This window comes from Sapajus apella, unplaced genomic scaffold (genome assembly GCF_009761245.1).
Source record: "Sapajus apella isolate SASKATOON/1434 unplaced genomic scaffold, GSC_monkey_1.0 scaffold215, whole genome shotgun sequence".
In the NCBI taxonomy this organism is placed as follows: Eukaryota; Metazoa; Chordata; class Mammalia; order Primates; family Cebidae; genus Sapajus; species Sapajus apella.
This window is the reverse complement of record NW_022437155.1, coordinates 1-12315: the sequence shown is the minus strand read 5'-3', so window position 1 is coordinate 12315 and position 12315 is coordinate 1. Positions and strand designations below refer to the sequence as shown.

Sequence of the window (12315 nt, the reverse complement as noted above, 5' to 3'; positions counted from 1 at the left end):
CAGAAAACCTTTGCCAATGCCCCCTGCTGGCCAGTGCCCCTCCCGAGGACACAGTATCTCCTCTGAGCTCTGCAGCAACTGTACTCCTCACCCTCCTGCCTTGGCTGTATGGCCTGCCCACTGCATCTCAGTCTCTTTCCATCCCCTCTGCCCACTCCCGTCTGGCAGCCCCAGGCCTAGGGCAGGTTATCTCTGTGCCCCAGGCCTGAGGAAGGCTTCAGCAGGAAGGTCGGTGAGGTATTGAGTGGGGAAGGCCTATGCATGTGCCCTAAAGTCCATATGTGTCCCTCAGACTCAGCCTCCAGCCCTTTCTTCCACCCAGAATGCCCTTACCCCTTCTCACCTAACGAGGGCTCCCTGATGAGTCAGGAAGGATGTGAGGAGCAGGGGTTGCCCTAGGCATCTGGGAGTGGGTTGATGGGGCTGTTGCCGTCACCCTGCCCCTGGCTGACCCAGGACTCTGACTATGTGGTCGCTGTGAGGAACTTCCAGCCTGAGGACCCGGCACTGCTGGCTTTCCACAAGGGTGACATCATCCACCTGCAGCCTCTAGAGCCTCCTCGAGTGGGTCAGTGCCACTGGGGTGGGCTGGGTTGGGGAGGGGGGGGCTGGCCAAGGGGGCCTCCCTGGGAGATACTGACCCGAGCCTGGCCTACAGGCTACAGTGCCGGCTGCGTGGTCCGCAAGAAGGTGGTGTACCTGGAGGAGCTACGGCGTACAGGCCCTGACTTTGGTGGGTGCCCCAGAACCTGGAAATCTCATACAGGGTGCATCCTAGTTTCACACACTCATGCTGAGATGCACAGTGAGGGTTTCTTGGTGCCCGAAAGTGGTCTGAGCTGGCCAGGTATCCAAGATCAAGGCATGGCCTGTCAGTGTCTGTTGGTAGTCAGACAGAGCCCTCTGCTCTGCCTGTTTATGTGGCTGACGGGTCTCCATGGGTGTTTCCGTGTTTGTGGCCCAAGACTCTCTTTGTGTCTCCACATGACCAGAGAGTCCACAAACCCTGCTTTGCTTTTTTGCTTCACTTCCCCGTTATGGTCCTGTGGCCCTGAGAAAATCCCTTTCCTTCCCTGAGCCTGTTTCCTTATCTGTAAAATGGGTTCAATGGCCTGACCTGCCTCACAGAGTTCTAGAGAGGGGTTAAGAAGGTACCCAAGTCTCCCTAAGGGACCCCTTTAGTCACAAGACAAGACCCTCCAGTTTGCCTTAGACCTTTTACCCGCCCCTAGGCTGGAGGTTCGGAACCATCCATGGGCGCGTGGGCCGCTTCCCTTCGGAGCTGGTGCAGCCCGCTGCTGCTCCCGACTTCCTGCAGCTGCCAGCAGAACCGGGCAGTGGCCGAGCAGCCGCCGTGGCCGCTGCTGTGGCCTCTGCAGCCGCTGCACAGGAGGTGGGCCGCAGGAGAAAGGTGAGACCAGTGTGGGTGCGGTGGGGCTGGGTAGACTAAGCGGAAGGGGTGAGGCTAGTGGGAATAAGGTCGGCCAAGGGCGTGGCCAGGCTCTTGGGGCATGGCCGGTCTTAGACTAGGGTGAACCAGGTATAGAGTGAGCTGCAGGTGAGACCCAGGAGATGGGTCCAGAGATGGCTGGAGGTGTGGTCAAACGGGGTAGGGAAGGGTGAGGATCAGCTGGTTGTAATAAGGGCAGTGGGGTCAGACCAGCCTGGGCCCGCCAGTAGGTCAAGTCTGGGATGGGGTGAGGCCAGGTGAGTGGGTGGGGTCGGGCTTGTGGAGCTAGCGAGGGCTGGGGTCAGCTGTGACAAGGCAGCTGGGGAAGTCAAACCTGGGCAAGGGTGTAGCCAAGTGGGGCAGGGAGTGGGGTTAGCCCTGCAAGTGAAAGACATGAGTGGACTAAAGGGGCAAGGCCAACAGCATGCAGGAGGCTTCAGATAGATGGGTGGGCAAGTCCAGATGGATGGGTGGTCGGGCTGCTTGAGGGGTTGCGTTGTGTTTTGACCGAAGGGCTATGCGTGGTGTGGCCAGGCAGGGCCTTCGTAGCTCCGCCTCTTCTGCAGGGTCCCCCAGTCAGGGCCGGCTCTGCTGACCATCGGGAGGAAGCCGTGGCTCTCCCGCCCTACACAATGCTCGAGTTTGCCCAGAAGTATTTCCGAGACCCTCAGAGAAGACCCCAGTGAGTGGCGGCCCCACCCCTCTTTCCCACACTGGGATGGTTCTGGGCTTCTTGCAACTGTCCAAACTGCAGGCTATCGGTCTGGGAGGCCCCACTTCTGGTGGGAGAGATGAGAGACTACCCAGGTGTGCGGCCCACTTCAGTGCCTACCTCTGAGGGTCTCCCTGTCTGGTAGACTGATCAGAATGGTGGGTCAAGAACAGTCCCTTGTGGAAAAGCATGTAGCCAAGGCTTAGGCAGGACAGGTCAGTAGCATCCACCACCTCCCACCGCAGGGATGGCCTCAGGCTGAAATCCAAGGAAGGTCGGGAGTCCAGAACCTTGGAGGACATGCTTTGCTTCACCAAGGTGTCCAGTCTCGGACCTCGGTTTCCCCATCTGTAAAATGGTGATACAAGGGCCCCCTCCCAGGACCCTGGGTTGAACAAACTTGTTCTCAATGAGACCCTCTAGTTCTCAGCACCCTGATTCCCTCCCAAGGACATCATGTGTCCCCAGTGTTGGGCCTGGCTCCCCTTTTGTGACATGGACCCTCCTGTTATCATATGGCCTTGAAACACAATGTGTCCCCTCTCTGTTCTGACATGTCCCTCCTCCATCATGACATAGCCTTCTTTCCCCACAGACCCCTCTCCAGGAATCCCTCATCGAACTCAGCGACAGCAGCCTCAACAAGATGGCCACCGACATGTTCCTAGGTGTGGGGGTGGGACTGCAGCCAGGGCTCTGGGCCAGGTGGGATCCAGCACTGTGTGATGTCTACTGGTCACCACTCCTCCCTGGTCTTCAGATTCTTTCCCTCCCCCCAACTCAAACATGGGACACGTTTAAGAGAATAGCAGCCCCCAGCTGCCTGTGGCCAAGGCCCCCAGGGAAGGGCTCAGCCCTGGGGCTTCCTGGGATGGGTGAGCAACTGGGGGTTTGGTGGGTCTGAATGGGATGGGTCTTTCCTTCAGCTGTGATGAGGTTCATGGGGGATGCCCCACTGAAGGGCCAGAGTGACCTGGACGTGCTTTGTAACCTCCTAAAGGTCAGTTCAGCCAACTTTGCCAGATGCCTCCTTTTTTGCCCTGTGGCTCAGTTTCCCATCTGTCAATCAGTCACAGGACATTAGGGTGGGAAGCCTTTCCAATGGTCCAAAGAGGAATGCATCATGCTGGTAGGGAGGGGGCTGGGAAAGGGACACAAGGCCTGTCTCCAGGTGCCCACCCTGTTCTTATGTACCTGGTATGTGACATAGCCCTAAATATGTCTTTGTTGTGTGACCTCTCTGGCCTCCTTCAGCTGTGTGGGGACCATGAGGTCATGCGGGATGAGTGTTACTGCCAAGTTGTGAAGCAGATCACCGACAATACCAGCTCCAAGCAGTGAGTGAACTGGGCTTTACCCCACCATTCCCCCAATGTGTCCATGCTCCAGGAGGGGCCAGTTCAGTCTCCCACCTCCCCAGGGTTGACCCCTCCTGGATAGTCTTCCCCTCACCCTCTTCCTCACTCAATAGAGCACATTTTTGGAATTACTTGGTCTGGAACACGCAATTTCTGCTGTCTAAACTTTAGTGCCTTTACCTGTAAAATGGCAATAATAATGTGTAAGTCCAGATTCTTAGTTGCAAGTGACAGAAACCCAACTCAAGCTGGTTTAAGCAAGAGGAAACTCATTGATTCAGAGAAGTGAAAAGTCAATGAGTATGTGGCTTCAGGCATAGCTGGATCCAGGTCATTAGAAAGTAGGCTTTCTCCATCTTCTGGCTCTGCTTTCCTCTGTGTTGATCATTCCCAAACAGCCTCTCCCACAGAGTAGCAAGGTGGCAGGTCTGGGGCAACAGCTCAGCAATCCCAGACAAAGGAAAACTGACCCAATATTTGCAGCAGAAATTCTCAAATCCAGCCTTACAGGCTTGAGTTGGTCACAAGCTCAACCCTGAACCAATCATAAAGGCTGGAGGATACAGAGTAGTGATTGGTTAGATCTAGGTCACATATAAGTATATCCTAAAACCAATCACCAAAGCCAGGAGGAGGCTGAACTCTTATTGGCCAGTCTTGGGTCATATACCTATCCCTAGGCCAATTACTGTGGCCAGGGGTTGCAGTGTTCTCATTAACCAAACCTGACTTCCTTGCCCATCTCCAAACCACGGGGATCCAGAGAGGGGTGGGTGGTTTCCCAAAGGAAGCCCAAGTGTTGTTCCCAGACATCAGATATCCCTACAAATGAAACCCTCACACCCAGGATCATATGAAGGTGAATTACTGTGTTCCACTCATGCAGGGTCAGCACACAATAGGTGCTCAATGTGTGTATGCCCTTGTTACCATCAGGCCCGCTCCTGTCTCCATCTGAACTACCTCCTCACTTGCTCTCCATCTCCTCAGAAATTTTAGAACCACTCAGCTTGTCCTCCTGCTCCTCCCAGCCCTGGTCCTTACCTGTCATGACCTCTACACAGTCTCAGCAGGTTCGCCTTTTCCCAGAAGCCTTCTCAGAGAGATCCCCCACCTGCTGTGAGGCAGAAAAGAGAAGAATAGGAGGGGAAAGAGTCACAGTACTTCCCCTACCTGGAGAAGATGTCTGGGGCCCCATCCTCTTCCTTCCCTTTCCCCCATCTTGACTTCCCAAACAGCATATGCCTTCTGCATGGCTTCAAGGCCCACCTGCCCTGGGCCTCTTCACTGGGCAGGGAGGAGCATCTTCAGGAGACAGGAGCTGCCTGAGAGTTGGAATCTTCCTCAGCTCAATCCCAGGAGGGATATCCCAGGAGGCTGTTGGCACACTCTAGTGCTGTGGCTGCCTGTGACATGGCTCCCATGTGTCCTTGCAGGGACAGCTGCCAGCGAGGCTGGAGGCTGCTGTACATTGTGACTGCCTACCACAGCTGCTCCGAGGTCCTCCACCCACACCTCACTCGCTTCCTCCAAGACGTGAGCCGGACCCCCGGCCTGCCCTTTCAAGGTTAGAAGTCAATGAGTGGGGACCCAGGGCTGCATGCTTCTCCCATGGGTACCAGGTGGGCAGCTGGTGGGAGGCGAAACCCAGAGGGCCTCACTCTTTACAGGTGCTAAGCAATGTTTACTAATACTAATTTATTCCCCAAACATTTGTCAAGGTTTCACAGGGGCTGGTGTGGTGGTTTGTCTGATCTAATGGAGGGGGTAGTCAGGAAAGACTCCTTAGAAGAAGTATTGCCCTGGGTAGGAGGGATTTCCAGGTGGAGTGAGTGACAAGAGCAAAGACCAGGGTGGCAACGTGTGGAATGTGGGAGAATCCAGAGTACTTGGGTGCGGCCCCGCTTCCCTGACTGTTGGGACTTGGCAAGGGTCTTGAGGGATCTGGGCAGGGGTGGGCCCAAGCTGGTATCATCCATCTTAGAATATGGAGAAAGGGTCCTGGGGCAGTGGCTCACCCCTGTAATCCCAGCACTTTGGGAGGCCAAGGCAGGTGGATCACAAGGTCAGGAGTTTGAGACCAGCCTGACCAACATAGTGAAACCCCATTGCTACCAAAAATTAGCCAGGCGTGGTGGTGGGTGCTTATAACCTCAGCTTCTCAGAAAGTTGAGGCAAGAGAATTGCTTGAACCTGGGAGGCAGAAATTGCCAAGATTGCACCACTGCACTCCAGCCTGGGTGACAGTGCGAGACTCCATCCCAAATAAAAAAAGAATATGGAGAAAGTGGGGGCCACTCTTCAGCGTTGTTTCCATAGCAATCCCTGGGCCTCCCAAAGAAGAAGGCTGGGGCCCTTGTCGTCGCCATGGCAGCCGTGGAGGAGATAGGAGACCTTACCCTTCCTGCCTCTGAATCCTTCTCTCTGATTCACTTAACAAATATGCCTAGACACACATATGAATAGACCCAGCTCCCCATGGAAGGGCTCCAGATGCATGAAGGCAGCAGAATGTGCCCTAGAACTCCTGACTCAGAGAAATGGAGCACTGATGCTGGGATCTCCTGCACTGGGAGGCCTGGGTGAGGGAGAGCAGTTGGCAGGGTATCCCAGCTGGCAGGGGCAGAGCTACATCACCCAAGCCACAGAGCCTGTTGGCTACAAGCTTCCCAGTCAGCAGCTCAGGATGACAGCAGTTTACAGGCTCATAGGTTGCCAAGGGGACTGTGGGCTAGACCATGTTCAAATCTAGCTCCTAACCTCTAGCTCTTGACCTTGGGCAAGTCCCTGTCCTTGTCTGAACTGTTTGCTCAACTGTCAAGTGGGGGAGTAAATGCCTGCCCATAGCTTGTGGAGAGAATACAGTGGGCTCATGGTTGCTGGCAAGAGGAGCCCCTTTCTCCCACTGCCCACCTTCGGCAAGGCCTGGACTCCCTGCTTCTGCAGGGATTGCCAAGGCCTGTGAGCAGAACCTGCAGAAAACCTTGCGCTTTGGGGGTCGTCTGGAGCTCCCCAGCAGCATAGAGCTTCGGGCTATGTTGGTAAGCATGGGGTACAAGTAGGTTCAAATTGAATGGGAAGCTGGGCACAGTGGCTCACACCTGTAATTCCAGCACTTTGGAAGGCCGAGGCAGGCAAATCACCTGAGGTCAGGAGTGCAAGAGCAGCCTGGCCAACATGGCAAAACCCTGTCTCTACTAAAAATACAAAAGTTAACCGGGTATGGTGGCAAGCACCTGTAATCCCAGCTACTCGGGAGGCTAAGACAGGAGAATTGCTTGAACCCAGGAGGCGGAGGTTGCCGTGAGCCAAGATCACGCCACTGCATTCCAGCCTCGGTGACAGATCAAGACTCCATGTCAAAAAACAAAAACGAATGAATGGGAGACACAGCCCTGCCCAGAGACCTCTGTGTCAGGTGCATTGCACTCAGGGGCATGCAGACAGGCCCTGCAAGGCCCAGGTGCTCAAGTGTTCCTACACATGCAAGCCCAGGACCCTTTGGCTTGGGAACTCGCAGGGCAGGGGACAAGGGCCACTCAGATCCCAGGACTCAACCTGTCACCCCTCTCCCACCTACCCACCCCCAGGCAGGCCGCAGTTCCAAGAGGCAACTCTTTCTTCTTCCTGGAGGCCTTGAACGCCATCTCAAAATCAAAACATGCACTGTAAGTGAAGGAATGTCTCCTGCAGTCAGGTACTGGAGGGGCAGGAACAGGAACAGCCCAGGCTCCAGGATGGGGATGGAGTAAGCCCCCAAGGATGCTGAGCCCTCCCAGGCTCTCAAACAGTCCCACAAGGCAGGACTTATTTCTCAGAAGAGCAAACTGCACCTCGGAGAGGTTAGGCCTCTGGCTCAGGTCATCCTGCAGAAAAGGGACGGAAGCAGATTTTAAACCTAAGTCTCAGACCACAAGCTGTGTTCTTTCCCTGCCTGAGGCTGATTTTCAGAGACCTCAGAGGATTGTGCACCTCTGTGAAGAGGGCTGAGGAACTCCACACATGGCCTCTGGGGGCCTGAGTGGGGCCAGAAGGACAGAGGTGAATCCTAACTGACATGGCCTCATCCCTTCCGCCCCCACCCCCACCCCCAGGTGGCCCTGGACGTGATAGAAGAGATCTGTGCTGAGATGGCTCTGACACGCCCCGAGGCCTTTAATGAATATGTTATCTTCGTTGTCACCAACCGTGGTGAGTGCCAGAAAGACTGAGCATGCTGGGCTCATTCTCATCCCCCGGCCTTGGGCCATGTGGGGCCTCCACCCAGACTTTACGGCCCAAGTCAGGTGCCACTTCTTCCAGGAAGCCCCTTGACCCCTATGGGGAAGGATCTCTGTGTGTACCAAGCACCCCCAGCCCTTCCTCTGTCCCTCTCTGCTTTGCTTATTTTGCCTTACCTTGTGGTAAGGGCCCTCTCTCAACTCTCCCTTTGCCCCTAAGGGCATGCTCAATGGGAGGACATAGGCTGTGCCCTCAAAGAGATTACATCCTGGGAAGGTTTCCATTGGTAGCCCCACACTCCTGGAATCTAAAGGTGCAAGCCTTCTTTCCTGCTTCTCATGCCTTATAATGGCCAGAGGAGCCCCTCCTGAGGTGTCACTGAGCCCCTCTCAAGGGCTCCTGGGACCGTAGGTGACCATCACATATCCCAAAGCCCCTTCCATCTGCTGCCTGCCCTAGGGTCTAGATCATGGTCTTGCCTCCTGTCACCAGCTGGTCAGCTCCAGCAATCCCCAGCCAGCCCTCCCTACCACTGCCTTAGCCCTCAGCCGTGTGCTGTCAGCCCTGCCTGCCCACCCAAGTCCAGCTAAGACATTAGGGGAGAATGGCAGGTAACAAAACAGTCCTAATAACTGACATTTATTGAACAGATGCTGTGCCCCAGGCACAATTCAAAGCATTTCAGGCCAGGTATGGTGGCTCATGCCTGTAATCCCAGCACTTTGGGAGGCTGAGGCGGGTGGATCACTTGAGGCCAGAGTTCAAAAGCAGCCTGGCCAACATGGTGAAACCCATCTCTACTAAAAATGAGCCAAGCATGGCAGTGCACACCTGTAATTCCAGCTACTGGGGAGACTGAGGCACGATAATCACTGGAACCCTGGAGGCGGAGGTTGCAGTGAGCCATCATCATGCCACTGCACTCCAGCCTGGGCGATGGAGTGGGATTCTGTCTAAAAAAAAAAAAAAAAGAAAGCATTTCATTCTGTGAACTCTTTTAATCGCCACAACAACCTTATGAAGTGGAGGCTGTTAGCCTTTGCATTTACAGATGGGGAAACTGAGGCCCAGGGAGGCTGTATTCGTTTCCTATTGCTGCTATAACAGATTATCACAAATTTAGTGGCTTAAAAAAACACAAATAAATTACCTTATAATTCTGAAAGTCAGAAGTTCTAAAATGAAAATAGCATCAGGGCCAGGTTCCTTCTGGAGGCTCTAGGGAAGAATCTGTTTCCTTTCCTTTTCCAGCTTCTAGAGGACACCCGCATTCCTTGGTTCATGGCCCCTTCCTCCATCTCCAAAGCCAACAACGTACAATCCTTAAATCTCTCCCCACCAGCCTCTGCTTCTGGTCTCACATCTCCTCCTCTGACTCTGACCCTTCTGCTTTCCTCTTATGAGGACCCCTGTGCTGACGTTGGGCCTGCTTGCATAATCCAGGATCATCTTCATCTCCAGATCCTTAACTTAATCACAACTGCAGAGTGCCTTTTGCCAAGAACATGACATATTCACAAGTTCTAGAGGTTAGGACCTGGACATCTTTGGAGGGGTCATTATTCAGCCTGCCACAGAAGTTGTAACTTACCAACAGTCACATAGTGGTAATCATGTAATCATACCAAACTCCCTTTCTTTAGTAAGATTTTATTGCAGGTGTGAGATGGGTGGCAGAAATGTCAGTGAAAGAGAGAAAAACTTGAGCTTCTCACAGGCTTAGACCCCAATCCTCCCCACCCCCACTTATGCCAGGTGCCTGGCAAGGGGTCTCTCCTGAAGGAGGTCTGCAGAAAGGTACCCACCAGGTGTCATGGTCTGAAGCCTCTTGTGTTTGTGTTTGTCCCAAGCCTCCTCTAGAAAGGGACTGGGCCTTCTCTGGCCATAATGCAGGGCACTTTCCCATCCAGGCAGGCCACCCTTGGGGCACTCTTCAGCAGCTCCTCTTTCCCCAGGAGAAATGGAGCATTACTTATAGCTTTGAATTGGAGTTATTCCCGTCTGTGGTCATCAACATTTCAATAAAAGATAGGGCACCTCATTCAACAAATACGTTCTCCTTTAACAAGGAAGCTGTGTCGCAGAGCAGGTAGATAATTTGCCTGAGGTGATGCCTCACCTGGGTAGCAGGTTGGGGTCTGCACACATGCTCTGTACAGGTGCACATGTGTGTGCACACATACCCCCACCCAGTCCTGCCTTCCTGCTCTCTGCAGGCCAGCATGTGTGCCCACTCAGTCGCCGTGCTTACATCCTGGATGTGGCCTCCGAGATGGAGCAAGTGGATGGCGGCTACATGCTCTGGTTCCGGCGTGTGCTCTGGGATCAGCCACTCAAATTCGAGAATGAGCTGTATGTGACCATGCATTACAACCAGGTCAGCACACATGGGCTTCTCTGGACTCTGGGACCTTCTAGTCTCCCCCGTGCCTGTGAGTCAGACTCCACGCCCCTGGTATTTGATGATTCAGGCACTGTGGACCTCTCTAACCCTGAGGCCTCTGCTCCCCTATGTGGTCTCTTGGAAGAAGTCAAAACAGCCCTCACTACCTTTGAGGGCCTTTGCATATGCCATGCCTCCATGTGGACTTCCCAGCTTATCTAATTCCTCTCCAGCAAGCTGCCCCCAAACAGCACCTCTTCCATTAGGCCCTCTTTGAGGTCCACTTTTCGTCTGATTTCTTCTTCTTCTGAACATGGGCCTGTCCTTTGTTTTATGTGCTAAGCCAGGCTTTGCTGATATTGTCATTTTTGTCTGTGTGTTATTCTACTCTGAGACTTGGAAGTCCTCTAAGTCAGGATCGTGGAGTTTACAAAGTCTGGGTTCTCCCCTACTGTGCCAGCATGTTTGGAAGTGCTTGGACAGAAAGTGTGTATTTTTGTGGAACTGGTGCCAAAACTTCAGGAATTGTACACAATATGGTCACGTAGCTTTTGCGGCCACATGGTGTCACTGTTGAAGCATAGCCCTACGCAGTCCAGCTCCACGCTACTCGATGTGAAGCCTGTGGACTGGCAAAAACGGGATGCAAATCCTCAAGTCCCGCCTCAAACCTCCTGGCTCAGAGCTTCTGGGGCACAACCTGGACGTCTGTTTTGGCAAGCCCTCCTGTGACTCAGGCACACTCAGTTTTGAGAAACAGCAGGCCTGATAGATACACGTACACACTGCAGTGTTGATTGTCTGATCTCACCAGCCAGCCCACATCCTGGCAAGGTTGCTGTGGGGACTCCCTCATAGGCATCAAGGCCACTGTCCTCCCATATCACCATTATCTGTTTCTGCCATCATTCTCCAAAACCCAGGAAAGTAATAGGCCATCCTACCCCAGAAGAGGATGGGGCTGCAGTCATTAGACTTGCATGTCCCCAGGCCCCCTGCAGCTGAGTGACTGCACGCATGCCTGCCTGGCAGCCCCTTACCCAGGTGCTCCCTGCAGGTCCTGCCTGACTACCTGAAGGGCCTCTTCAGCAGCATGCCAGCCAGCCGGCCCAGTGAGCAGCTGCTGCAGCAGGTGTCCAAGCTGGCTTCACTGCAGCACCGCGCCAAGGACCACTTCTACCTGCCGAGTGTGTGAGCACCTGCCCACCTGTCTCAGCTGGGGTGGACAGGCAACCCTGCCCTTTCAGCCCACCTCCACCCTCCTCAGAGCTGGCTGTCCCCAGGCCCCCAGGCTCCCCTCTTGTACCAGTGGGGCTGTCTGGGAAGGGGCTGTCTTTGCCTGGGGATTGAAGTCTCCACCTACCTATAGGAGCTGGGACCCCAGCTCTCTCTCACAAATTGCTTCTGGTTGATATTATTAACTCAGACCAAAGGGAATGATTTAAAAAAAAAAAAAAAAAAAAAGCTTCCAGGGCCAGGCTCAGTGGCTCACACCTGTAATCCCAACACTTTGGGAGGCAGAGGTGGGTGGATCACCGGAGGTTAGGAGTTTGAGACTAGCAGGACCAACATAGTGAAACCCTGTCTCTACTAAAAATACAAAAAATTAACTGGGCATGGTAGCAGGTGCCTGTAATCCCAGCTACTCGGGAGGCTGAGGCAGGAGAATCACTTGAGCCCGGGAGGCAGAGTGCGATGAGCCGAGATTGCGCCATTGCACTCCAGCCTAGGCAATAAGAGCAAGACTCTGTCTCAAAAAAAAGAAAAAAAAAAGTTTCCAGGGCACACGTTCCCTGTGGTTCAGGAAACACGTGGCTATACAGAAGGATTTAGCCACAAAAGCATTCAGTGCAATGCTGCTCCAATAGCAGAATATCAGAAGTAACCTCAATATCAAACAACAAGGAGTCATCAAGTAAATTGTGTGTTAGCCTTTATTTACTTATGTATTTAATTAATTTTTTATTTCTTTCTTTACAAAAAAAAAAGATGTACCACTTTTTATAGAGCCAGAGTCTTGCTCTGTTGCCCAGGCTGAACTTACTTTTATGGTTACTTTGCCCAGGCTGGTCTTGAACTCCTGGGCTCAAGCAACCTCCTGCCTCAGCCTCCCAAAGCAGTGGGATTACAAGAATGAGCCACCCTGCCCAGTGAAAATGGTTTTTAACCCCCTAGACCACACTTTTGAGAA

General features: G+C 53.6%; 1 protein-coding gene across 1 annotated transcript in view; it reads left to right on the top strand.

Moving 5' to 3' along the window:
- MYO15A (myosin XVA) overlaps positions 1 to 11319 on the top strand; it is a 46041-nt gene extending 34722 nt beyond the window's left edge. Inside the window, 14 exon segments of the mRNA XM_032270689.1 lie at positions 457 to 568; positions 659 to 733; positions 1233 to 1411; positions 2017 to 2132; positions 2408 to 2480; positions 2758 to 2830; positions 3089 to 3162; positions 3417 to 3499; positions 4957 to 5087; positions 6467 to 6561; positions 7111 to 7188; positions 7615 to 7711; positions 9958 to 10118; positions 11182 to 11319. Coding sequence (XP_032126580.1) covers positions 457 to 568; positions 659 to 733; positions 1233 to 1411; positions 2017 to 2132; positions 2408 to 2480; positions 2758 to 2830; positions 3089 to 3162; positions 3417 to 3499; positions 4957 to 5087; positions 6467 to 6561; positions 7111 to 7188; positions 7615 to 7711; positions 9958 to 10118; positions 11182 to 11319 — 1485 coding nt within the window.
- Positions 11320 to 12315: the final 996 nt, after the last annotated feature.